Source organism: Somniosus microcephalus, unplaced genomic scaffold (genome assembly GCF_052327205.1).
Source record: "Somniosus microcephalus isolate GS21.2 unplaced genomic scaffold, FLI_Smic_1.0 scaffold430, whole genome shotgun sequence".
NCBI classification, from domain to species: Eukaryota; Metazoa; Chordata; class Chondrichthyes; order Squaliformes; family Somniosidae; genus Somniosus; species Somniosus microcephalus.
Window position 1 is genome coordinate 91,434 of NW_028225617.1, and position 27,813 is coordinate 119,246.

Below are 27,813 nucleotides of genomic sequence, written 5' to 3' on the forward strand. Positions count from 1 at the left end.
TTTTTGATGGCATAGAAAGCCCTTCTTGCTTTCTCTTTCAGTTCATTCACAGCCAGTTTGAAGTTTCCCGTAGAACTGATTTTTAAGCCCAAGTATGTGTAGTTAGTGGTTTGTTCAATTTTGGTTGTTCCTACTGTGAAATTTATTTTGGGTCCCTGATGTTTGGATCTTTGCTGGAACACAAGGACTTTGGTTTTTTGGGGATTTATTGTCAGGGCCCAAGTCTGGCAGTACGACTCCAGCAGGTCCAGGTTTTGCTGTAGCCCCTCTTTAGTAGGTGACAGCAGAACCAGGTCGTCTGCATAGAGGAGGAATTTAACCTTGGATTCATATAGGGTGAGGCCGGGTGCTGTAGATTGTTCAAGTAGTTTTGCCAATCCATTTATGTAAATATTAAAGAGTGTCGGTGAGATTGGCGAGCCCTGCGTCACCCCCCGCCCCTGTGGGAAGTATTTTGTTTGTTTGTCTCCAATTTTAACTGCACATTTGTTGTTTGTATACCTTGATTTAATTACATCATATGTTTTCCCTCCTACCCCACTTTCGATAAGTTTCAGGAATAAACCGTCATGCCAGATGGAGTCGAAAGCCTTCTGGAAATCTACAAAGCATGCGTAGATTTTGCTTTTGTTATGGTGAACGTGTTTGTCAATTAGGGTCTGTAGGGTGAAGATATGATCGGATGTTCTATAGTTTGGCAGGAATCCAATTTGGCTTTTACTCAAGACATTGTGCCCCTCAAGGAAGTTTATAAGTCTTTTGTTTATGATGCTACAGAATACCTTCCCCAGGTTACTGTTTACACAGATGCCTCGATAGTTGTTTGGGTCGATTTTGTCCCCACTTTTGTATATGGGCGTTATGAGTCCTTTGTTCCAGATATCAGGGAAATAACCGACACTCAGAACCAAGTTGAAGAGTTTTAGGATAGCCAGTTTCATTTTGTCGTCTGTGTGTTTAATCATCTCGTTTAGTATGCCGTCTGTCCCGCAGGCTTTTCCTGGTCGCAGGTCCTTGAGTTTTTCAAGAAGTTCTTTTTCTGTTATTATGGCGTCCAGCGGGTTTTGGTTATCTTTTATGGCCATTTCTAGCTTTTCCAGTTTTTTGCATATTTGGTGTTGCTCTGGTCTTAGTGTGTTTTTCTGGTATAATTTTTCAAAGTGGTTTACCCATGTGTCCCCATTTTGAATGGCCAAATCGTCGTGTTGTTTTTTGTGTAGTGTTTTCAAGTTTTCCCAGAAACAATTGGAATCAATGGATTCCTCCATGGAGCTGAGTGTATTCTTAATATATTGCTCTTTTTTGGTTCTGAGTGTGTTTCTGTATTGTGTTAGTGTCTGACAATAAGTAAGGCGTAGTTCCTCGTTTTCTGGATGTCTGTGTTTTTGGTTTGATATTTTTCTAAGTTTTTTCCTCATGTTATGGCAATCTCGGTCAAACCATTTTTCATAGTTTTTTGTTTTGTGTTTGTTCTTGCGAGCTTTCAAGTTTGCATTTGTTGCCAAATTATCAAAAATATTGTTTAGTTTACTAACTGCCCGGTTTACGCCTTCTTTATTGTGAGTGTATATGTTATCCAGAAAGGTGTCTAAGAGAGCTTGAGTTGATGCATTGCTAATTGTTTTCTGGTATTTTTCCGTGTCGTTTTTGGCCCATCTGTACGATTTTTTGGTGTTGTACAGTTTACTGGGTTGTGTTTCTATGTTGTTTGTTTCTGTCTTTTTGAGGAACATAGTAATTTGACTGTGATCTGACAGTGTTGTTTGTGGTTTGACTGTGAATGCTCTGAAAGAGGATGGGTCTAAGTCTGTAATCATATAGTCTACTGTGCTGCAGCCAAGAGGTGAGCAATAGGTCGATCTTCCTAGGAGGTCTCCTATGAACCTACCATTGACAATGTACAGACCCAGGTTTCGACAGAGCTGTAGTAGCTGTTTTCCGTTGGTATTTGACTGCTTGTCGCAGTTATGCCTGTATGGAAGGGAAGGGATGTCAAAGTGGTTATTCCCGAAAACGTAATTGTTTCCCTGATTATTGGTGAAGTCTGGTTCTTCGCCCGTTCTTGAATTGAGGTCCCCACAGATCAACACGTTCCCCTGGGCCTGGTATTGGATAATTTCCCCCTCCATGTTGGAGAAGGTGTCCTCTTTAAAGTACGGGGAATCGATTGGAGGGATATAAAGTGCGCAAATGTAAACATCTTGGGTGTTTGAGATAATCTCCCTCTCAAGTTTGAGCCACATATGGTTTTCGCCCTTTTTTATAAATTTGATGTAATTCTTAAGTTCTGTTTTAAACCAGATCAGTATGCCTCCGGAGTCTCTGCCTTGGGTTACACTTGGTAATTTATTGGAGGGGACCATCAGCTCAGTGTACCCTTGGGGACAGCCAGTGTGTCCTTTTCCTTTATACCAAGTTTCCTGTAAAATGATAATATCTAGGTCTTTAGTTTCATCTATGAACTCTGGGGTCCTACTTTTCACTTCTCGCAGTGAAGAGCGTAGACCTTGGATATTCCAGGTCGAAATATATAAGGATTTCATGTTAAGTTTGATCTTTTTCTATGATAGGTTAAAGAGTGGTACGTGTTTGTCGTGTCTAAGTGTGGGAAAAAAAAGATCACATCAGTTATCTACAAAAGTTAATACAATTTGGTTACAGTTCTTTCTATTAATTAGTCCTTGATCCATAAGGCGGAAGTAGATGCTGCTGCACATCTGCTTATTGTCTCTTAATGGATTGTTTCTGTCTGAGGTATTGCGTACGTCCTGTGCATCTCTCCCTCTCTCTGGCTGGGAGCAGTCCTGTTCCCCTGTGGGACAGGAGTGGTGCAGGTCTGATATTGTTGTTTTGCATGGGGATCCTCTCTGGTCTCGGTTGGTGTGTTGGTGGTCCTTGTAGTGTTCCTGATATGTACCCCGCTGATCTCTGGTGGTCGGGGGGGGGGTCCTCTTGGAGTCTGGGTATGGACCCGGTTAAAAGCGACGTCCTTCAGGGCTTTAGCAAAGATCGATATTCTTTGCCTTTGGATGTGGACGTGGTCGTAAAGACATTCCTCATCGAGGGTGGGGTGTTGGGCCAGGTGTACGTTGTGGTTTGATTCGCAGTCTCTTGCTATGCTGGCATTTATCTCATGAATTGTGTTGTTGTTGAAGTCTGTTCTCGGCAATATTGTGGAAACAGTGATTCTAGTGTTTGGAAATGTACTGCTTGCTTTCCTAATCATTGCTCTGAGCGATGTTGCTACTTCTTTCTGTTGGGTCTTTAGGTCATTTGTGCCCGTGTGTATTATTATGTGTTGGGGGGAGCCTAATCTGGCTTTGGTCAGCCATCCCATGGCTCTGTTTGTTGTTGGGCACCAGATCTTTTCTACTTTACTTCTAGGGAATAGCTTTTTCTCCCATAGAAATTTCCCATTTGAGTCTATGAGTATTACGACGTCAGCCTTGTTTGTGTTTACTGTCTGGTGGCTTTCGCTTGGACTCATAGTGTGTGTGCTGGGCTGGGGTGTCTGGTGTGTGCGTACCTCTTGTGAGCGGCCCGCTTGTGGTTCCACGGTGGTGGGGGAAGATTGCGAATCAGTATGCTGGTCGGTCTGTGTGGCACCCCTTGTATTGTGTGTCTGTTGCTTTTGTTCCGTGTGGGAGTGCAGCCGTTCCGTCCGGCTCTGTCTTGTCTTATCTCTAGCCTCTGGTTGCTGGTCTAATGGTGTTATCTCTCCTCTATGGCTCTCTTCTTTTTCCTGCAGCTCTTTCACCTGATTCCTAAGTAGATTCACCTGGTTCTCAAGTAGCTTCAGCTCTCTCTTGTGTCTCTCCCTCTCCTGATTTTGATCGTCATTCATTTTGAGGAAGTCCTCTCTAAGTTTAACCATCTCTATCTCTAATTGATTAAATTTATCTTTTGGTTGTATCTGGCTGTGTGATCCCGGGGTATGTGTCTGGTCGGCCCTGGAAGGCTCACTCACTTCCTGGCTAGGCTGGTCGGCCCTGGAGGGCTCACTCACTTCCTGGCTATGCTGCTCTTCTCTTGGTGGGCTGGGAATGGTAGGGGGACTATGTGTGGCTTCCTCCCTGGTAGTTATGCTGGGGTTTGTCAGTTGTATCGTGTGGCTGTGCTTCCCCGGGGTTAGTGTCTGGTTTGAACTGTGTGGCTCGTTCACCTCCTGACCAGGCAGATTTTCTCCTGGTAAGTTGTCAATGTTGGGGGGAGTGCGGGCCACTCTGGGGCTGTTCCTTCCCCCCTTAGTTAATTTTTTCAGTGTCCTGAAGGCCGTTGCAAATTTGTCGAGGTTGCCTTGCACTAATATTGTTCCGGTATTGTACGCGTTGACCGTCGTAGTTGAACTGTCTCCTGGTGTGTTAATTTTCATTAAGGACCCATTTGCGGAATTTTCTAGCTTAACATTGGTATAGTGTGATTTTATTGCTGTGATCCAAGCCACTGGCTGATCTGAGTAGAAAATGAGGTTACTTTTTGTCCCATTGTTGTAACAGTCAGCAAAAAGTGTTTCTGGTTTTTCTCTCATCTGCTCATGCTTGATCGCTTTTATAGCTTTTTTTGCGGTGTTGGGGGGAATCTGGAAGCGGGGCTGTTGTGGATCTTCTGATTCGCTCATTTTTGGCTCTCTGACTTCCTCTAACAGTCTGATATTAAACCTGGGTTGAAATGCTGTGCTCAGTCCCTCCTATCACCTCTCTGACTTCCTCTAACAGTCTGATATTAAACCTGGGTTGAAATGCTGTGCTCAGTCCCTCCTATCACCTCTCTGACTTCCTCTAACAGTCTGATATTAAACCTGGGTTGAAATGCTGTGCTCAGTCCCTCCTATCACCTCTCTGACTTCCTCTAACAGTCTGATATTAAACCTGGGTTGAAATGCTGTGGTCAGTCCCTCCTAATACCTCTCTGACTTCCTCTAACAGACTGATATTAAACCTGGGTTGAAATGCTGTGCTCAGTCCCTCCTATCACCTCTCTGACTTCCTCTAACAGTCTGATATTAAACCTGGGTTGAAATGCTGTGCTCAGTCCCTCCTATCACCGCTCTGACTTCCTCTAACAGTCTGATATTAAACCTGGGTTGAAATGCTGTGCTCAGTCCCTCCTATCACCTCTCTGACTTCCTCTAACAGTCTGATATTAAACCTGGGTTGAAATGCTGTGCTCAGTCCCTCCTATCACCTCTCTGACTCCCTCTAACAGTCTGATATTAAACCTGGGTTGAAATGCTGTGCTCAGTCCCTCCTATCACCTCTCTGACTTCCTCTAACAGTCTGATATTAAACCTGGGTTGAAATGCTGTGCTCAGTCCCTCCTATCACCTCTCTGGCTTCCTCTAACCATCTGATATTAAACCTGGGTTGAAATGCTGTGCTCAGTCCCTCCTATCACCTCTCTGACTTCCTCTAACAGTCTGATATTAAACCTGGGTTGAAATGCTGTGCTCAGTCCCTCCTATCACCTCTCTGACTCCCTCTAACAGTCTGATATTAAACCTGGGTTGAAATGCTGTGCTCAGTCCCTCCTATCACCTCTCTGACTTCCTCTAACAGTCTGATATTAAACCTGGGTTGAAATGCTGTGCTCAGTCCCTCCTATCTCCTCTCTGACTTCCTCTAACAGTCTGATATTAAACCTGGGTTGAAATGCTGTGCTCAGACCCTCCTATCACCGCTCTGACTTCCTCTAACAGTCTGATATTAAACCTGGGTTGAAATGCTGTGCTCAGTCCCTCCTATCACCTCTCTGACTTCCTCTAACAGTCTGATATTAAACCTGGGTTGAAATGCTGTGCTCAGTCCCTCCTATCACCTCTCTGACTCCCTCTAACAGTCTGATATTAAACCTGGGTTGAAATGCTGTGCTCAGTCCCTATCTCCTCTCTGACTTCCTCTAACAGTCTGATATTAAACCTGGGTTGAAATGCTGTGCTCAGTCCCTCCTATCACCTCTCTGACTTCCTCTAACAATCTGATATTAAACCTGGGTTGAAATGCTGTGCTCAGTCCCTCCTATCACCTCTCTGACTTCCTCTAACAGTCTGATATTAAACCTGGGTTGAAATGCTGTGCTCAGTCCCTCCTATCTCCTCTCTGACTTCCTCTAACAGTCTGATATTAAACCTGGGTTGAAATGCTGTGCTCAGTCCCTCCTATCACCTCTCTGACTTCCTCTAACAATCTGATATTAAACCTGGGTTGAAATGCTGTGCTCAGTCCCTCCTATCACCTCTCTGACTTCCTCTAACAGTCTGATATTAAACCTGGGTTGAAATGCTGTGCTCAGTCCCTCCTATCACCTCTCTGACTCCCTCTAACAGTCTGATATTAAACCTGGGTTGAAATGCTGTGCTCAGTCCCTCCTATCTCCTCTCTGACTTCCTCTAACAGTCTGATATTAAACCTGGGTTGAAATGCTGTGCTCAGTCCCTCCTATCACCTCTCTGACTTCCTCTAACAATCTGATATCAAACCTGGGTTGATATGCTGTGCTCAGTCCCTCCTATCACCTCTCTGACTTCCTCGAACAGTCTGATATTAAACCTGGGTTGAAATGCTGTGCTCAGTCCCTCCTATCACCTCTCTGACTTCCTCTAACAGTCTGATATTAAACCTGGGTTGAAATGCTGTGCTCAGTCTCTCCTATCACCTCTCTGACTCCCTCTAACAGTCTGATATTAAACCTGGGTTGAAATGCTGTGCTCAGTCCCTCCTATCACCTCTCTGACTCCCTCTAACAGTCTGATATTAAACCTGGGTTGAAATGCTGTGCTCAGTCCCTCCTATCTCCTCTCTGACTTCCTCTAACAGTCTGATATTAAACCTGGGTTGAAATGCTGTGCTCAGTCTCTCCTATCACCTCTCTGACTCCCTCTAACAGTCTGATATTAAACCTGGGTTGAAATGCTGTGCTCAGTCCCTCCTATCACCTCTCTGACTTCCTCTAACAGTCTGATATTAAACCTGGGTTGAAATGCTGTGCTCAGTCCCTCCTATCACCTCTCTGACTTCCTCTAACAGTCTGATATTAAACCTGGGTTGAAATGCTGTGCTCAGTCCCTCCTATCACCGCTCTGACTTCCTCTAACAGTCTGATATTAAACCTGGGTTGAAATGCTGTGCTCAGTCCCTCCTATCTCCTCTCTGACTCCCTCTAACAGTCTGATATTAAACCTGGGTTGAAATGCTGTGCTCAGTCCCTCCTATCTCCTCTCTGACTTCCTCTAACAGTCTGGGGTGCATTAATTCTGAGCCCAGGTGACTTCTCCACCTCGGCGACTTTACTCAGATCCAAATCCTTCTCTGCAGTGATCTGTAACTGTGGACCACATCCTCCTCCAGTACGTCAACATTCTCACTTCCACCATCATTTTTAGAAAGTAAAGGAAATATTTTGTATCTCCCCAAAATTGCCTCCCCCACAACGAGTTTCCCCAGTCCCACCTCTCACCTCCACTGCTCGCTGGCCTGTAAAACCCACTGAGAATTGGGCTATCTCCCTTCCTGTTGCTGCATTCCCTATATATGGATTCCATCTTAGCATTGCTCCCTGGAACACCCGTGTGTTCTAAACCCCTCCGCCTCTCTCTCTCGCTCTCCTCCTTTCAGACGTTCCATAAACCTTACCACTTTGAGCAAGCTTTTGCTCACCTGTCCTAATATCACCTTAGGTGACTCGGTGTAAGATTTTGATTGGTCACACTCCTGTGAAGCACTTGAGACGTTTTACCACGTTAAAGGTGCTACATAAACACACGTTTGTTCTTGTTGTTGTTCTACGCTGTCAATCATAGAATGTTTATTAATACTTGCGGCCACAAACTTTTACTCTTCCCTCAAAATGTTATCACCAGAAACATTTCCCTCTGAGTCCTGTGAAAACCAAGGCCCTGTCTGATAGATACTAGATCACATCTCATGTTTCTGAATGTTTGGAATGATTTGTTCACTCAACGCAACTCAATACTCGCTCCAACACTGGGAATGTTGACTTGTCCCCGTTTCTTCTATAGATACTAGATCACATCTCATGTTTCTGAATGTTTGGAATGATTTGTTCACTCACACACAACTCAATACTCGCTCCAACACTGGGAATGTTGACTTGTCCCCGTTTCTTCTATAGATACTAGATCACATCTCATGTTTCTGAATGTTTGGAATGATTTGTTCACTCACACACAACTCAATACTAGCTCCAACACTGGGAATGTTGACTTGTCCCCGTTTCTTCTATAGATACTAGATCACATCTCATGTTTCTGAATGTCTGGAATGATTTGTTCACTCACACACAACTCAATACTCGCTCCAACACTGGGAATGGTGACTTGTCCCCGTTTCTTCTATAGATACTAGATCACATCTCATGTTTCTGAATGTTTGGAATGATTTGTTCACTCACACACAACTCAATACTCGCTCCAACACTGGGAATGTTGACTTGTCCCCGTTTCTTCTATAGATACTAGATCACATCTCATGTTTCTGAATGTTTGGAATGATTTGTTCACTCACACACAACTCAATACTCGCTCCAACACTGGGAATGTTGACATGTCTCCGTTTCTTCTATAGATACTAGATCACATCTCATGTTTCTGAATGTCTGGAATGATTTGTTCACTCACACAACTCAATACTAGCTCCAACACTGGGAATGTTGACTTGTCCCCGTTTCCTCTATAGATACTAGATCACATCTCATGTTTCTGAATGTTTGGAATGATTTGTTCACTCACACACACAACTCAATACTCGCTCCAACACTGGGAATGTTGACTTGTCCCTGTTTCCTCTATAGATACTAGATCACATCTCATGTTTCTGAATGTTTGGAATGATTTGTACACTCACACACAACTCAATACTCGCTCCAACACTGGGAATGTTGACTTGTCCCCGTTTATTCTATAGATACTAGATCACATCTCATGTTTCTGAATGTTTGGAATGATTTGTTCACTCACACACAACTCAATACTCGCTCCAACACTGGGAATGTTGACTTGTCCCTGTTTCTTCTATAGATACTAGATCACATCTCATGTTTCTGAATGTTTGGAATGATTTGTACACTCACACACAACTCAATACTCGCTCCAACACTGGGAATGTTGACTTGTCCCCGTTTCTTCTATAGATACTAGATCACATCTCATGTTTCTGAATGTTTGGAATGATTTGTTCACACACACACAACTCAATACTAGCTCCAACACTGGGAATGTTGACTTGTCCCCGTTTCTTCTATAGATACTGGATCACATCTCATGTTTCTGAATGTTTGGAATGATTTGTTCACACACACACAACTCAATACTCGCTCCAACACTGGGAATGTTGACTTGTCCCCGTTTCTTCTATAGATACTAGATCACATCTCATGTTTCTGAATGTTTGGAATGATTTGTTCACACACACACAACTCAATACTAGCTCCAACACTGGGAATGTTGACTTGTCCCTGTTTCTTCTATAGATACTAGATCACATCTCATGTTTCTGAATGTTTGGAATGATTTGTTCACTCACACACAACTCAATACTAGCTCCAACACTGGGAATGTTGACTTGTCCCCGTTTCTTCTATAGATACTAGATCACATCTCATGTTTCTGAATGTTTGGAATGATTTGTACACTCACACACAACTCAATACTCGCTCCAGCACTGGGAATGTTGACTTGTCCCCGTTTCTTCTATAGATACTAGATCACATCCCATGTTTCTGAATGTTTGGAATGATTTGTTCACTAACACACACAACACAATACTCGCTCCAACACTGGGAATGTTGACTTGTCCCCGTTTCTTCTATAGATACTAGATCACATCCCATGTTTCTGAATGTTTGGAATGATTTGTTCACTCACACACAACTCAATACTCGCTCCAACACTGGGAATGTTGACTTGTCCCAGTTTCTTTTTATAAACAAGTGAATTTCTCTCTCACTATTTCAAATCCTCTTTCCTTTTTCTTGCTAATACCTTTTTCACTATTTCTTAAATCTTCTGTTTCAACTCCAGCATTTTTATTAATTCCTCTCTCTAGTCTGAGATCCGGTTATTTCCCACTCTCCAGTCACATCCCGATACCCTCCCACTGCTCCATTCACCTTTTCTGTAAAACCATTAATGTTGGTCGGTACAGATCGCGGCCGTCCCTTCCCTTCCAACTGAACTCACTCGAATGCCCCAAGACCGTGAACACTTCCCTCCTGCTCCAGCCCTCAGCCACACATTGACCAGCCTCATATTACCCGTCTTAAGCAGCTCAGTGCAAAACAATCCGGAGATCAACAGCTTGAGGCCTGGTTTCTTAGTTTAGTGCCTCAGTCTCAATAGTCCCTCTATAAACGTATTTCTATCCGTGTTACTGGCTCTGACCGCCGCTATTTTCTGCTTTCCTTTCCTGCCCAGAGGTGGTCCCACCGGTCAAGGATGTTCTTCCCTCGGCACCAGGGAGGTAACTAACCATTCAGGAGCAGCTCAGGGCTACAGAAGAGGTTGTTTATTCCCCCGACGATACAATCTGCCACCAGTCCCGCTCTCCTATTCCTGTGCCCCACCTGCCTCTCACTCTCGCCCCGCTGGGTGGCCTCCTGCTCTCTGGGGCCACACTGTTTGCTCAAGAATATGGTCCGGAGTCACTGTCTCTCTCCACCTTACAGTCCCCAATACCAGGTATCTATTGGACAGTTCCAGTACTCAGGGCCTCCCTCCACCTGTGACTGCAATGTCCCTCTAGATGGTCACTCATTTCCCTCTTTGTACACAGCCCCTGTCCTGTTCCCTCGACCTGTGAGAGCTGAAGGTTCAGGCAATAGATCTGGACCTTTTGTCGGGGCAGAAGTTGTATTTAAAGAGTTGTGAGCCTACCTGTGTCCATTCTCATTCTTCTTGAAGATGTTGGATCTTCTCCCCTGTCTGGACCTTCAGCCATGGTGGTGACAGGCGTTCCCAGGTTCTGATGCTCTGTAACAAATATAGCATTAATGGAGGGCTAGACAGAAATATTAATGAGAAGGAGAACGTTGCCTTGTTAACATGATATCAAGTCCCTCCTCCCCCATCAGTACAGCAGCTGGTAGCTCTGGGATCTCAGAAAACACCATGAATGTACAACTGGTGGATGTGACTGCTGTTTTACAATCAGAATCCTCCATTTGTGTTTGAGCCCGCGCACGTGCGTCCATTGAAACTATCAATCAGCGGCCTTTCCTTTCCCCACTGTGGAAATGCAAAAGCGATTCAGTTAATTCAGTACCAGTTTGAGTCTTTGTAAAATTCAGTACTTTGCTGTTTCACTAACGCTGCCACTAGTGGAATAAACACACAACAGCAACAGAGGGACAAGGAGAATATGTGAGAAATGATTAGTGGCAACATAATAGGGAACACTAACGCCTTTTATAAACATATAGTGAAAGAATAGTCCAAGGAAAGGTGGGGCCGATTAAGGACCAAAAAGGCAACCATCTTGTGGAAGCAGAGGGCGTGGCTGAGGTACTAAATTAACACTTTGCATCCGTATTCACTAAAGGAGGATGCTGTCAATCATACAGTAAAGGAGGAGGTGGTAGAGAAATTGGACGATGAACTAAAACGGTTGGCAGGGCTCAAAGTAGAAATGTCACCCGCTCTGCCACAATCTTCCAATCCTTGGATATGGGAAAGGTGCCAGAGGACTGGAGGGCTGCAAACATTACTTCCCTGATCAATAAAGGAGAGTGTGATGAACCAACTAACTACAGGCGACTCAGCTTAACATCGGTGTTGAGGAAACTCCTCGGGACATTTCCGAAACAAAATTAACTGTCACTTGGAAGAACAGACAAAATGGATTTTTTGTAAAGGCAAATCAAACCTGGCTGACTTGAATGAGCTAATGGATGAAATTGGTTCTTTACCCTAACACACGGAACAGCCATGGGGACCAAATTCGCACCCCAATATGCCAACATCTTCATGCACAAGTTCGAGCAAGACTTCTTCACTGCACAGGACCTCCAACCAACGCTATACACCAGATACATAGATGACATTTTCTTCCTATGGACCCATGGCGGAGAATCACTGAAAAGACGACACGATAACATCAACAAGTTCCATCCCACCATCAAACTCACCATGGACTACTCCTCAGAATCGGTTTCATTCTTGGACACACTAATCTCCATCAAAGACGGACACCTCAGCACTTCACTCTCCCGCAAGCCCACGGACAACCTCACGATGCTCCACTTCTCCAGCTTCCACCCTAACCACGTTAAAGAAGCCATCCCCTATGGACAAGCCGTGCAAATACACAGGATCTGCTCAGACGAGGAGGAATGCGATGGACACCTACAGACGCTGAAAGATGCCCTCGTAAGAATGGGATATGGCGCTCGACTTGTCGATTGACAGTTCAGACGGGCCACAGCGAAAAATCGCATAGACCTCCTCAGAAGACAAACACGGGACACAACCAACAGAGTACCCTTCGTCGTCCAATACTTCCCCAGAGCAGAGAAACTACGCCATGTTCTTCGCAGCCTTCAACATGTCATCAATGACAACGAACACCTCGCTAAGGCCATCCCCATGCCTCCACTACTTGCCTTCAAACAGCCGCCTAACCTCAAACAGACCATCGTTCGCAGCAAATTACCCAGCTTTCAGGAGAACAGCGACCACGACACCACACAACCCTGCCACAGCAACCTCTGCAAGACATGCCAGATCATCAACACAGATACCATCATCACACGTGAGGACACCACCCACCAGGTACATGGTACATACTCATGTGACTCGGCCAACGTTGTCTACCTCATACGTTGCAGGAAAGGATGCCCCGGAGCATGGTACATCGGCGAGACCATGCAGACACTGCGACAACGGATGAACGGACACTGCGCAACAATTGCCAGGCAGGAGTGTTCCCTCCCAGTTGGGGAACACGTCAGCAGTCAAGGACATTCAGCCTCCGATCTTCGGGTAAGCATTCTCCAAGGCGGCCTTCGAGACACACGACAACGCAAAATCGTCGAGCAGGAACTGATAGCCAAGTTCCGCACTCATGAGGACGGCCTCAACCGGGATCTTGGGTTCATGTCACACTACATGTAACCCCACATGATGTAGGGTCAGCCAGACTCGAGTCGTCGTTGGCTTGTTCCCTCTACACAGATGCAGCCGGACCTGCTGTGATTTCCAGCAAAAAAAGTCTTTTGTCTGTTTTTTGTTTTTCATACAGACCCCAGCATCTGCAACATTTGACCCCTTGTGACCCCACCTCATTGTTCTTTGATGTAATGTTTTCCTGACTGACCTGTTTGGACACCATTCACACCTTTGATTGCTGTGATTCTCTCTATGCCGAGGTGTGATAAATGGCAGTTAGAAAGATTACTTGTAATCATCTGGCATTATTCTCTGACTATATAAGCTGTGTCTATATGCATCTCTCCACTTCACCTGACGAAGGAGCAGTGCTCCGAAAGCTTGTGATTTCAAATAAAGCTGTTGGACTATAACCTGGTGTTGTGTGACTTCTTACAACAAAATTGGAGCCAATGATATTAAAGGAGCAGTGGCAGCGTGGATACTAAATTGGTGAAGGGACAGAAAACAGACAGTAGTTGTGAACCGATATTGTTCACACTGGAGGGAAGTTTACAGTGTCCCCAGGGGGCGGGATTAGGACCACTGCTCTTTTTGATTTATTTCAGTGACATGGACTTGGGTATACAGGGCATAGTTTAAAAGTTTGTCGATGACACGAATCTCGGAAAAGTCGTAAACCGTGAGGAGGACAGCAGAAGACTTCAGGAGGAAATAGAGACACTGGTGAAATGGGCAGACACATGGCAGGTGAAATTTAATGCAGAGAAGTGTGAAATGCTGCATTTTGGAAGGAAGAATGAGGCGATGCAATTTAAACCAACTGGTACAATTTAAAGGGGTTGCAGGAACAGAAAAACTTGGGGGTATAGATACAGAAATCTTTGATGGTGACAGGACAGGACGATAAGGCTTTTAGAAACTTATATGGGAGCATTGGCTTTATAATTAGAGGCACAGGAACATAGGAACAGGAATAGGCCGCTCATTCGTTCCAGCTTGTTCCTCCATTCAATTCGATCATGGCTGAGCTGTATCTTAACTCCATCTCCCCGCCTTGGTTCCATATCCCTAAATACCATTGCCTAACACAAATCTATCAATGACAGTTTTGTCATTTTCAATTGACCGAACCTCAACAGCTTCTTGAGGGCGAGTGTTCCAGATTTCCACGACACTGTGTCTGAAGAAATGCTTTGTAACATCACCCCTGAATGGCCGAGCTCTGCGGTTAAGGTTACGTGGACCCCTCGTTCTCTCTGCCCATCCACAGTTCCTAACTTCTAACATCACCCCTGAACGGCCTCGCTCTGCGGTTAAGGTTACGTGGACCCCTCGTTCTCTCTGCCCATCCACAGTTCCTAACTTCTAACATCACCCCTGAACGGCCTCGCTCTGCGGTTAAGGTTACGTGGACCCCTAGTTCTCTCTGCCCATCCACAGTTCCTAACTTCTAACATCACCCCTGAACGGCCTCGCTCTGCGGTTAAGGTTACGTGGACCCCTAGTTCTCTCTGCCCATCCACAGTTCCTAACTTCTAACATCACCCCTGAACGGCCTCGCTCTGCGGTTAAGGTTACGTGGACCCCTCGTTCTCTCTGCTCATCCACAGTTCCTAACTTCTAACATCACCCCTGAACGGCCTCGCTCTGTGGTTAAGGTTACGTGGACCCCTCGTTCTCTCTGCCCATCCACAGTTCCTAACTTCTAACATCACCCCTGAACGGCCTCGCTCTGCGGTTAAGGTTACGTGGACCCCTAGTTCTCTCTGCCCATCCACAGTTCCTAACTTCTAACATCACCCCTGAACGGCCTCGCTCTGCGGTTAAGGTTACGTGGACCCCTCGTTCTCTCTGCCCATCCACAGTTCCTAACTTCTAACATCACCCCTGAACGGCCTCGCTCTGCGGTTAAGGTTACGTGGACCCCTCGTTCTCTCTGCCCATCCACAGTTCCTAACTTCTAACATCACCCCTGAACGGCCTCGCTCTGCGGTTAAGGTTATGTGGACCCCTCATTCTCTCTGTCCATCCACAGTTCCTAACTTCTAACATCACCCCTGAACGGTCTCGCTCTGCGGTTAAGGTTACGTGGACCCCTCGTTCTCTCTGCCCATCCACAGTTCCTAACTTCTAACATCACCCCTGAACGGCCGAGCTCTGCGGTTAAGGTTACGTGGACCCCTAGTTCTCTCTGCCCATCCACAGTTCCTAACTTCTAACCATTTAGAACATTCTCTGATCGATCCTTTTTAGGTCCAACGTGAATGAGCTCATTTCTTTCTGAAGTGAGGGGAGTGCGACAAACTCGCTCAATCCACTCCAGGAGGGTGGGTTCTCCGGCGTTCTGAATGTTATTTAATATTGGTGTCGCGAGTCTAACGCCCTCGAACGTATATGTGGACACGGTGTCAAGATGTAATGAGAGTGGGAGGAGGCTCCCGTGGAGTATAAACACAGCATAGACCACTAGAGCCGAATGGACTGTTTCTCTGCTGCAGTTTCGATGTAAATCTAATCTGCCCCGAACTGTCACAAACTCCAATCTCTGTGACTGTGACCATGGTGTGTAACCCTTCCTTGTCCATTCAATATAGTCTCATCTGGCATCCTTTTCCATGTCATGGCCTCCATTGTCCATCCCATAAAACTGTTCTTTAATTCGCTAATGGCATCTGGCATCGCTGGCAAGGCCAGCATTTATTGCCCATCCCTAGTTGTCCTCGAGAAGGTGGTGGTGAGCCACCTTCTTGAACCGCTGCAGTCCGTGTGGTGAAGGTACTCCCACAGTGCTGTCAGGGAGGGCGTTCCAGGATTTTGACCCAGTGATGATGAAGGATTGGCGATATACTTCCAAGTCAGGATGGTGTGTGACTCGGAGGGGAACTTGGAGGTGGTGGTGTTCCCATGCACCTGCTGCCCTTGTCCTGCTAGGTGGGAGAGGTCGCGGGTTTGGGAGTTGCTGCCGAAGAAGCCTTGGCGAGTTGCTGCAGTGCATCTTGTAGATGGTACACACTGCAGCCACGGTACGCCGATGGTGGAGGGAGTGAATGTTTAAGGTGGTGGACGGGGTGCCAATCAATAGGCTGCTTTGTCCTGGATGGTGTCGAGCTTCTTGTGTTGTTGGAGCTGCTCTCATCCAGGCAAGTGGAGGATATTCCATCACACTCCTGACTTGTGCCTTGTAGATGGTGGAAAGGCTTTGGGGAGTCAGAAAGTGAGACACGCGCCACAGAATTCCTAGCCTCTGACCTGCTCTTGTTGCCACAGTATTTATGTGGCTAGTCCAGTTAAGTTTCTGGTCAATGCTAACCCCCAGGATGTTGATGGTGGGGGATTTGGTGATGAAAATGCCATTGAATGTCAAGGGGAGGCGGTTAGACTCTTGCTTGTTGGAGATAATCATTGCCTGGCACTTGTGTGGTGCGAACATTACCTGCCACTTATCAGCCCAGACCTGAACGTCGGCCAGGTCTTGTTGCATGCGGGCATGGACTGCTTCATTGTCTGAGGAGTTGTGAATGGCGCTGAACACACTGCAGTCATCAGCGAACATCCCCATTTCTGACCTTATGTTGGAGGGAAGGTCATTGATGAACCAGCTGAAGATGGTTGGGCCCTGGGGAACTCCTGCCTCGATGTCCTGGGGCTGTGATGATTGACCTTCAACCACCACAACCATCTTCCTTTGTGCTAGGTATGACTCCAGCCAGTGGTGAGTTTTCCCCCCGATTCCCATTTACTTCAGTTTTACTAGGGCTCCTTGATGCCACAGTTGGTCAAGTGCTGCCTTGATGTCAAGGGCAGTCACTCTCACCTCACCTCTGGAATTCAGCTCCTTTGTCCATGTTTGGACCAAGGCTGTAATGAGGTCGGGAGCCGAGTGGTCCTGGTGGAACCCAAACTGGGCATCATTGAGCAGGTTATTGGTGAGTAAGTGCCACTTGATAGCACTGTCGACGACACCTTCCATCACTTTGCTGATCATTGAGGGTAGACTGATGGGGCGGTAATTGGCCAGGTTGGATTTGTCCTGCTTTTTGTGGACAGGACATACCTGGGCAGTTTTCCACATTGTCGGATAGATGCCAGTGTTGTAGCTGTACTGGAACAGCTTGGCTAGAGGCGTGACTAGTTCTGGGGCACAAGTCTTCAGCACAATAGCTGGGATGTTGTCGGGGCCCATATCCTTTGCTGTATCCAGTGCAGTCAGCCATTTCTTGATATCATGTGCAAACAGTATGTTTAAATCTGAGACACTGATTGGGACAGGGAGGGAACAGAATTCCTGGCAGGGGCCAAAGACCAAGTCTTTGGTCTTCGCAATGTTTAATTGGAGAAATGTGTAGCTCATCACAGATGAATGTCGGACAAGCAGCGTGAGAAAGCAGAGTCAGTGGAGGGTTCGAGAGAGCTGGTGGAGATGTGGAGCAGAGTGGGGTCAGGGTACATGTGAAAGCTGACCACTTGTCTTCGGCTGTCTCCAAGGGGTAGCACGTAGATGAGAAATAGGAGGGGGCGAGGATAGATCCATGGGGAACTCCAGAGGGAACAGTGCGGGGGCGGGAAGAGAAGCCATTGATGGAGATTCTCTGGCTACGACTGGATGGGTAAAAGTGGAGCCAAGTGAGGACAGACCCACTGAGCTGGACAACGGGGGTGAGGCGTTGGAGGATGTTGTGCTCGACTGTGTCAAAGACGGCAGAGGTCGAGAAGAATGAGGAGGGATAGTTTACCACGGTCACAGTCTCATAATGTGACGACTGGGACTTTGGTTGCTGCCATTTCAGTGCTGTGGCAGAAGCAGAAACCCGATTGGAGAGATTCAAACATGAGGCTGTGAAAAAGATGGGCAGAAATTCGGGAGGCGGCAAAACATTGAGGAAAGGGAGGCTGGAGATGGAGATGCTCCTGCCTGACTCTTCACCCACGTGTCAAACGGGACGAGTCTCTGATCAAACCCTCCTCTGTGAAATACACAAACCTTATTTGTGATTCAATGTTACAGAAACAGTTAAACTCATTTCACTTCTACAGAATATTCCACGCGCTCTGGCTGGGCGACTGGAATCTCCCAGTTCCACCGGAGCAGTTTGCTTGTTGCAGGCTACAGAGTTAGAGCAAAGCTTCTGATGTTCTCTTTATACCAAACTGTCTCAGAAAATGCAGCATCGTCACCTCCTGTTTTACATGGAATTAACAGCAGAGAAACAAGCTATTCAGCCCAAGTGTTCTGTGGCACTTTATGGTCCACACGAGCCTGCTGCCAGCGCTCTTCATCTACCCCCATCAGCATAACCTGAGATTCCTTTCTCCCTCATGCATTTATCAAACATCCCATTCAATGCACCTTTTATTTGCAGTGAGGCTCAGCAACATGGAACTTACCTTCTGACCGATCCTGTACAATTCAAGTGATGCTGATCCTCCGTCCCCCCACGGCCACCCCCCCCCCCTCAAACTGGCTCAGCCCTCTGCCACCTCACTGGCCCAGATACCCGCCCCCTCCACTGGGCCAGGCCCCCGCCGCCCCCTCCAGCCCAGCACTCCGCACCCTCCCCGCCACACTGGCCTTGGCCGCCGCACCCCACACCCACTGGCACAGCTCCACGCCCTAATTAAAAAGTAATGGATAGCATTAGATTGAAAGAAGAAGCTTATAATGTTGCAAAGAATAATAGTAAGCCTGAGGATTGGGAGAGTTTCAGAAACCAGCAAAGGATGACCAAAAAATTAATAAGGGTAAAAAATAGAATGAGAAAAGTAGCAAGAAATATAAAAGCAGATAGTAAGAGCCTCCACAAGTATGTAAAAAGGAAGAGAGTAGTAAAAGTAAATGTTGGTCTCCGAGAGGCTGAGACAGGAGAAATTATTATGGGGAATAAGGAAATGGCAGAAACGTTAAAACAAATATGTTGCATTTGTCTTCACAGTTAGCTCTGATGAAGTGGAATCTGTATGGGTAGAATTGAGAAATACCAAGGGGCAGAAAACATTAGTGGGAGTGGTATATAGACCTCCAAACAGCAAGGCAGAGGTTGGGGATGGCATTAAAAGGATGCCACTGTCTGATCTCACTGGGCCCATCCTCTCCGGGTTACACACTGTCTGATCTCACTGGGCCCATCCTCCCCGGGTTACACACTGTCTGATCTCACTGGGCCCATCCTCCCCGGGTTACACACTGTCTGATCTCACTGGGCCCATCCTCCCCGGGTTACACACTGTCTGATCTCACTGGGCCCATCCTCCCCGGGTTACACACTGTCTGATCTCACTGGGCCCATCCTCCCCGGGTTACACACTGTCTGATCTCACTGGGCCCATCCTCCCCGGGTTACACACTGTCTGATCTCACTGGGCCCATCCTCCCCGGGTTACACACTGTCTGATCTCACTGGGCCCATCCTCCCCGGGTTACACACTGTCTGATCTCACTGGGCCCATCCTCCCCGGGTTACACACTGTCTGATCTCACTGGGCCCACCCTCCCCGGGTTACACACTGTCTGATCTCACTGGGCCCATCCTCCCCGGGTTACACACTGTCTGATCTCACTGGGCCCATCCTCCCCGGGTTACACACTGTCTGATCTCACTGGGCCCATCCTCCCCGGGTTACACACTGTCTGATCTCACTGGGCCCATCCTCCCCGGGTTACACACTGTCTGATCTCACTGGGCCCATCCTCCCCGGGTTACACACTGTCTGATCTCACTGGGCCCATCCTCCCCGGGTTACACACTGTCTGATCTCACTGGGCCCATCCTCCCCGGGTTACACACTGTCTGATCTCACTGGGCCCATCCTCCCCGGGTTACACACTGTCTGATCTCACTGGGCCCATCCTCCCCGGGTTACACACTGTCTGATCTCACTGGGCCCATCCTCCCCGGGTTACACACTGTCTGATCTCACTGGGCCCATCCTCCCCGGGTTACACACTGTCTGATCTCACTGGGTCCATCCTCCCCGGGTTACACACTGTCTGATCTCACTGGGCCCATCCTCCCCAGGTTACACACTGTCTGATCTCACTGTAACAGTCCTTCCACTTTTACACACTGTCAGCTCACTGGGGACCGGCACACAGCAATCCCCACCCAATGCACATCCTCTGATCAGCCATGTATCGACACTGCACCTGCACCGGGGAGCAAAGGAGAGACACCGCCCCTGTGCCTGCTCAGGAGAGCAAGGGAGCGAGAATTTTTCACCACAGCCGCCCCAGAGGAAGGAGGACCACTCATGATCATAGTAACAGTAGAAGGACATTCAGCCCCTGCAACATATTCCATCATTTAGTAAGTCATGACTAATCTGTCTTAACTCCATGGCCCTGACTTGGTTTTGTAACCAGTAATGCCCAGCCAACGTCTCTTAAGTTTTTCCGCCATCCAAACGGAACTTGAGAAGTACCAGGAAAAAAATTGCTGGTTATAGGGAAAAGGCGGGGGATTGAGCTGAAGTTCTCAGAGCCGGCACGGGCTCGAGAGGCCGAATGGCCTCCTCCTGTCCCGTGACGATGATTCGATCACCCATTAACGGCCAAGCTCTAATCTGAAGTTTATGCTTTGTTGTTCTGGACTTCCGCACCAGTGGCAAAACAGTTTTCCCCATCTATCCTATCAAAACCTTTCATCATATTAAACACCTCAATTAGATCACTGCTTGATCATCGAAATTCAAGGGAATCCTAGCCAATCTTTGCAACCAGTGAAGGACAGGACCTGGTGGGAGCAGGGTCAGAGCAGAGCAGTTAAAAGGAGCAGGCCCGAGCCCGAGACTGTTGTGTCCGTGTATAATAAGACACAGACTGCGGAGAACGGTACAACAGGTGTTTACTCAACATGGCTCACACTGCAACTGATCTGTAGAGATTACTACTCAGTGCTATATACAGGTGTGGTCACTGCCGGTACTGCAGTATACATCAACTGTAAAACATAGTTCCCCCTTAAAGGTATATACATGACAGAGACTGGAAGGAGCAGGTCTGGTGGGAGCACAGCGAGAGTGGGGCAGTTATAAGGAGCAGGCCCGAGGGGCAGGAGCCCAGGACTGGAAGGAGCAGGTCTGGTGGGAGCACAGCGAGAGTGGAGCAGTTATAAGGAGCAGGCCCGAGGGGCAGGAGCCCAGGACTGGAAGGAGCAGGTCTGGTGGGGGCACAGCGAGAGTGGGGCAGTTATAAGGAGCAGGCCCGAGGGGCAGGAGCCCAGGACAGGAAGGAGGTCTGGTGGGAGCACAGCGAGAGTGGAGCAGTTATAAGGAGCAGGCCCGAGGGGCAGGAGCCCAGGACCGGAAGGAGCAGGTCTGGTGGGAGCACAGCGAGAGTGGAGCAGTTATAAGGAGCAGCGCCGAGGGGCAGGAGCCCAGGACAGGAAGGAGCAGGTCTGGTGGGAGCACAGCGAGAGTGGGGCAGTTATAAGGAGCAGGCCCGAGGGGCAGGAGCCCAGGACTGGAAGGAGCAGGTCTGGTGGGAGCACAGCGAGAGTGGGGCAGTTATAAGGAGCAGGCCCGAGGGGCAGGAGCCCAGGAGAGGAAGGAGCAGGTCTGGTGGGGGCACAGCGAGAGTGGGGCAGTTATAAGGAGCAGGCCCGAGGGGCAGGAGCCCAGGACCGGAAGGAGCAGGTCTGGTGGGGGCACAGCGAGAGTGGGGGCAGTTATAAGGAGCAGGCCCGAGGGGCAGGAGCCCAGGACCGGAAGGAGCAGGTCTGGTGGGAGCACAGCGAGAGTGGAGCAGTTATAAGGAGCAGGCCCGAGGGGCAGGAGCCCAGGACTGGAAGGAGCAGGTCTGGTGGGAGCACAGCGAGAGTGGGGCAGTTATAAGGAGCAGGCCCGAGGGGCAGGAGCCCAGGACCGGAAGGAGCAGGTCTGGTGGGAGCACAGCGAGAGTGGGGCAGTTATAAGGAGCAGGCCCGAGGGGCAGGAGCCCAGGACCGGAAGGAGGTCTGGTGGGAGCACAGCGAGAGTGGGGCAGTTATAAGGAGCAGGCCCGAGGGGCAGGAGCCCAGGACCGGAAGGAGCAGGTCTGGTGGGAGCACAGCGAGAGTGGGGCAGTTATAAGGAGCAGGCCCGAGGGGCAGGAGCCCAGGACCGGAAGGAGCAGGTCTGGTGGGGGCACAGCGAGAGTGGAGCAGTTATAAGAAGCAGGCCCGAGGGGCAGGAGCCCAGGACTGGAAGGAGCAGGTCTGGTGGGGGCACAGCGAGAGTGGGGCAGTTATAAGGAGCAGGCCTGAGGGGCAGGAGCCCAGGACAGGAAGGAGCAGGTCTGGTGGGAGCACAGCGAGAGTGGGGCAGTTATAAGGAGCAGGCCCGAGGGGCAGGAGCCCAGGACCGGAAGGAGCAGGTCTGGTGGGAGCACAGCGAGAGTGGGGCAGTTATAAGGAGCAGGCCCGAGGGGCAGGAGCCCAGGACTGGAAGGAGCAGGTCTGGTGGGAGCACAGCGAGAGTGGGGCAGTTATAAGGAGCAGGCCCGAGGGGCAGGAGCCCAGGACCGGAAGGAGCAGGTCTGGTGGGAGCACAGCGAGAGTGGGGCAGTTATAAGGAGCAGGCCCGAGGGGCAGGAGCCCAGGACAGGAAGGAGCAGGTCTGGTGGGAGCACAGCGAGAGTGGGGCAGTTATAAGGAGCAGGCCCGAGGGGCAGGAGCCCAGGACCGGAAGGAGCAGGTCTGGTGGGGGGCACAGCGAGAGTGGAGCAGTTATAAGGAGCAGGCCCGAGGGGCAGGAGCCCAGGACCGGAGCCCAGGACCGGAAGGAGCAGGTCTGGTGGGAGCACAGCGAGAGTGGGGCAGTTATAAGGAGCAGGCCCGAGGGGCAGGAGCCCAGGACTGGAAGGAGCAGGTCTGGTGGGAGCACAGCGAGAGTGGAGCAGTTATAAGGAGCAGGCCCGAGGGGCAGGAGCCCAGGACCGGAAGGAGCAGGTCTGGTGGGAGCACAGCGAGAGTGGAGCAGTTATAAGGAGCAGGCCCGAGGGGCAGGAGCCCAGGACAGGAAGGAGCAGGTCTGGTGGGAGCACAGCGAGAGTGGGGCAGTTATAAGGAGCAGGCCCGAGGGGCAGGAGCCCAGGACCGGAAGGAGCAGGTCTGGTGGGAGCACAGCGAGAGTGGGGCAGTTATAAGGAGCAGGCCCGAGGGGCAGGAGCCCAGGACCGGAAGGAGCAGGTCTGGTGGGGGGCACAGCGAGAGTGGAGCAGTTATAAGGAGCAGGCCCGAGGGGCAGGAGCCCAGGACCGGAGCCCAGGACCGGAAGGAGCAGGTCTGGTGGGAGCACAGCGAGAGTGGGGCAGTTATAAGGAGCAGGCCCGAGGGGCAGGAGCCCAGGACTGGAAGGAGCAGGTCTGGTGGGAGCACAGCGAGAGTGGAGCAGTTATAAGGAGCAGGCCCGAGGGGCAGGAGCCCAGGACCGGAAGGAGCAGGTCTGGTGGGAGCACAGCGAGAGTGGAGCAGTTATAAGGAGCAGGCCCGAGGGGCAGGAGCCCAGGACAGGAAGGAGCAGGTCTGGTGGGAGCACAGCGAGAGTGGGGCAGTTATAAGGAGCAGGCCCGAGGGGCAGGAGCCCAGGACCGGAAGGAGCAGGTCTGGTGGGAGCACAGCGAGAGTGGAGCAGTTATAAGGAGCAGGCCCGAGGGGCAGGAGCCCAGGACTGGAAGGAGCAGGTCTGGTGGGAGCACAGCGAGAGTGGGGCAGTTATAAGGAGCAGGCCCGAGGGGCAGGAGCCCAGGACAGGAGGGAGCAGGTCTGGTGGGAGCACAGCGAGAGTGGGGCAGTTATAAGGAGCAGGCCCGAGGGGCAGGAGCCCAGGACCGGAAGGAGCAGGTCTGGTGGGAGCACAGCGAGAGTGGGGCAGTTATAAGGAGCAGGCCCGAGGGGCAGGAGCCCAGGACCGGAAGGAGCAGGTCTGGTGGGGGCACAGCGAGAGTGGAGCAGTTATAAGGAGCAGGCCCGAGGGGCAGGAGCCCAGGACTGGAAGGAGCAGGTCTGGTGGGGGCACAGCGAGAGTGGAGCAGTTATAAGGAGCAGGCCCGAGGGGCAGGAGCCCAGGACTGGAAGGAGCAGGTCTGGTGGGAGCACAGCGAGAGTGGAGCAGTTATAAGGAGCAGGCCCGAGGGGCAGGAGCCCAGGACAGGAAGGAGCAGGTCTGGTGGGAGCACAGTGAGAGTGGAGCAGTTATAAGGAGCAGGCCCGAGGGGCAGGAGCCCAGGACCGGAAGGAGCAGGTCTGGTGGGAGCACAGCGAGAGTGGAGCAGTTATAAGGAGCAGGCCCGAGGGGCAGGAGCCCAGGACAGGAAGGAGCAGGTCTGGTGGGAGCACAGTGAGAGTGGAGCAGTAATAAGGAGCAGGCCCGAGGGGCAGGAGCCCAGGACCGGAAGGAGCAGCTCTGGTGGGAGCACAGCGAGAGTGGGGCAGTTATAAGGAGCAGGCCCGAGGGGCAGGAGCCCAGGACAGGAAGGAGCAGGTCTGGTGGGAGCACAGCGAGAGTGGAGCAGTTATAAGGAGCAGGCCCGAGGGGCAGGAGCCCAGGACATGAAGGAGCAGGTCTGGTGGGAGCACAGCGAGAGTGGAGCAGTTATAAGGAGCAGGCCCGAGGGGCAGGAGCCCAGGACCGGAAGGAGCAGGTCTGGTGGGAGCACAGCGAGAGTGGGGCAGTTATAAGGAGCAGGCCCGAGGGGCAGGAGCCCAGGACCGGAAGGAGCAAGTCTGGTGGGAGCACAGCGAGAGTGGGGCAGCTTTAAGGAGCAGGCCCGAGGGGCAGGAGCGCAGGACTGGAAGGAGCAGGTCTGGTGGGAGCACAGCGAGAGTGGAGCAGTTATAAGGAGCAGGTCCGAGGGGCAGGAGCCCAGGACCGGAAGGAGCAGGTCTGGTGGGAGCACAGCGAGAGTGGGGCAGTTATAAGGAGCAGGCCCGAGGGGCAGGAGCCCAGGACCGGAAGGAGCAGGTCTGGTGGGAGCACAGCGAGAGTGGAGCAGTTATAAGGAGCAGGCCCGAGGGGCAGGAGCCCAGGACCGGAAGGAGCAGGTCTGGTGGGAGCACAGCGAGAGTGGAGCAGTTATAAGGAGCAGGCCCGAGGGGCAGGAGCCAAGGACCGGAAGGAGCAGGTCTGGTGGGGGCACAGCGAGAGTGGGGCAGTTATAAGGAGCAGGCCCGAGGGGCAGGAGCCCAGGACCGGAAGGAGCAGGTCTGGTGGGAGCACAGCGAGAGTGGGGCAGTTATAAGGAGCAGGCCCGAGGGGCAGGAGCCCAGGACTGGAAGGAGCAGGTCTGGTGGGGGCACAGCGAGAGTGGGGCAGTTATAAGGAGCAGGCCCGAGGGGCAGGAGCCCAGGACGGGAAGGAGCAGGTCTGGTGGGAGCACAGCGAGAGTGGAGCAGTTATAAGGAGCAGGCCCGAGGGGCAGGAGCCCAGGACTGGAAGGAGCAGGTCTGGTGGGAGCACAGCGAGAGTGGAGCAGTTGTCAGGAGCAGGCCCGAGGGGCAGGAGCCCAGGACCGGAAGGAGCAGGTCTGGTGGGAGCACAGCGAGAGTGGGGCAGTTATAAGGAGCAGGCCCGAGGGGCAGGAGCCCAGGACTGGAAGGAGCAGGTCTGGTGGGAGCACAGCGAGAGTGGAGCAGTTATAAGGAGCAGGCCCGAGGGGCAGGAGCCCAGGACTGGAAGGAGCAGGTCTGGTGGGAGCACAGCGAGAGTGGAGCAGTTGTCAGGAGCAGGCCCGAGGGGCAGGAGCCCAGGACCGGAAGGAGCAGGTGTGGTGGGAGCACAGCGAGAGTGGAGCAGTTATAAGGAGCAGGCCCGAGGGGCAGGAGCCCAGGACTGGAAGGAGCAGGTCTGGTGGGAGCACAGCGAGAGTGGAGCAGTTATAAGGAGCAGGCCCGAGGGGCAGGAGCCCAGGACCGGAAGGAGCAGGTCTGGTGGGAGCACAGCGAGAGTGGGGCAGTTATAAGGAGCAGGCCCGAGGGGCAGGAGCCCAGGACCGGAAGGAGCAGGTCTGGTGGGAGCACAGCGAGAGTGGGGCAGTTATAAGGAGCAGGCCCGAGGGGCAGGAGCCCAGGACCGGAAGGAGCAGGTCTGGTGGGAGCACAGCGAGAGTGGAGCAGTTATAAGGAGCAGGCCCGAGGGGCAGGAGCCCAGGACTGGAAGGAGCAGGTCTGGTGGGGGCACAGCGAGAGTGGGGCAGTTATAAGGAGCAGGCCCGAGGGGCAGGAGCCCAGGACCGGAAGGAGCAGGTCTGGTGGGAGCACAGCGAGAGTGGGGCAGTTATAAGGAGCAGGCCCGAGGGGCAGGAGCCCAGGACTGGAAGGAGCAGGTCTGGTGGGAGCACAGCGAGAGTGGAGCAGTTATAAGGAGCAGGCCCGAGGGGCAGGAGCCCAGGACTGGAAGGAGCAGGTCTGGTGGGGGCACAGCGAGAGTGGGGCAGTTATAAGGAGCAGGCCCGAGGGGCAGGAGCCCAGGACTGGAAGGAGCAGGTCTGGTGGGAGCACAGCGAGAGTGGGGCAGTTATAAGGAGCAGGCCCGAGGGGCAGGAGCCCAGGACCGGAAGGAGCAGGTCTGGTGGGAGCACAGCGAGAGTGGAGCAGTTATAAGGAGCAGGCCCGAGAGGCAGGAGCCCAGGACCGGAAGGAGCAGGTCTGGTGGGAGCACAGCGAGAGTGGAGCAGTTATAAGGAGCAGGCCCGAGGGGCAGGAGCCCAGGACAGGAAGGAGCAGGTCTGGTGGGGGCACAGCGAGAGTGGAGCAGTTATAAGGAGCAGGCCCGAGGGGCAGGAGCCCAGGACCGGAAGGAGGTCTGGTGGGAGCACAGCGAGAGTGGGGCAGTTATGAGGAGCAGGCCCGAGGGGCAGGAGCCCAGGACCGGAAGGAGCAGGTCTGGTGGGAGCACAGCGAGAGTGGGGCAGTTATAAGGAGCAGGCCCGAGGGGCAGGAGCCCAGGACAGGAAGGAGCAGGTCTGGTGGGGGCACAGCGAGAGTGGGGCAGTTATAAGGAGCAGGCCCGAGGGGCAGGAGCCCAGGACCGGAAGGAGCAGGTCTGGTGGGAGCACAGCGAGAGTGGAGCAGTTATAAGGAGCAGGCCCGAGGGGCAGGAGCCCAGGACCGGAAGGAGCAGGTCTGGTGGGAGCACAGCGAGAGTGGGGCAGTTATAAGGAGCAGGCCCGAGGGGCAGGAGCCCAGGACCGGAAGGAGCAGGTCTGGTGGGGGCACAGCGAGAGTGGGGCAGTTATAAGGAGCAGGCCCGAGGGGCAGGAGCCCAGGACCGGAAGGAGCAGGTCTGGTGGGAGCACAGCGAGAGTGGGGCAGTTATAAGGAGCAGGCCCGAGGGGCAGGAGCCCAGGACCGGAAGGAGCAGGTCTGGTGGGAGCACAGCGAGAGTGGGGCAGTTATAAGGAGCAGGCCCGAGGGGCAGGAGCCCAGGACCGGAAGGAGCAGGTCTGGTGGGAGCACAGCGAGAGTGGAGCAGTTATAAGGAGCAGGCCCGAGGGGCAGGAGCCCAGGACCGGAAGGAGCAGGTCTGGTGGGAGCACAGAGAGAGTGGGGCAGTTATAAGGAGCAGGCCCGAGGGGCAGGAGCCCAGGACTGGAAGGAGCAGGTCTGGTGGGAGCACAGCGAGAGTGGAGCAGTTATAAGGAGCAGGCCCGAGGGGCAGGAGCCCAGGACTGGAAGGAGCAGGTCTGGTGGGAGCACAGCGAGAGTGGAGCAGTTATAAGGAGCAGG

The 27,813-nt window shown here is 51.4% G+C and overlaps 1 protein-coding gene across 5 annotated transcripts in view; it reads right to left on the reverse strand.

The window, feature by feature from the left end:
* LOC147081772 (NACHT, LRR and PYD domains-containing protein 3-like) overlaps positions 1-27,813 on the reverse strand; it is a 161,222-nt gene that overhangs the window by 66,336 nt on the left and 67,073 nt on the right. For 4 of the 5 annotated variants that reach the window (XM_085980686.1, XM_085980689.1, XM_085980688.1 and 1 more), the window contains exon 3: positions 10,886-10,981. The exons of the other annotated variant lie outside the window; for it this stretch is intronic. In XM_085980686.1, coding sequence (XP_085836812.1) covers positions 10,886-10,949 — 64 coding nt within the window. In that variant the 5' untranslated portion in view covers positions 10,950-10,981. The remainder of the gene's footprint in view (positions 1-10,885; positions 10,982-27,813) is intronic. 5 annotated transcript variants of the gene reach the window in all.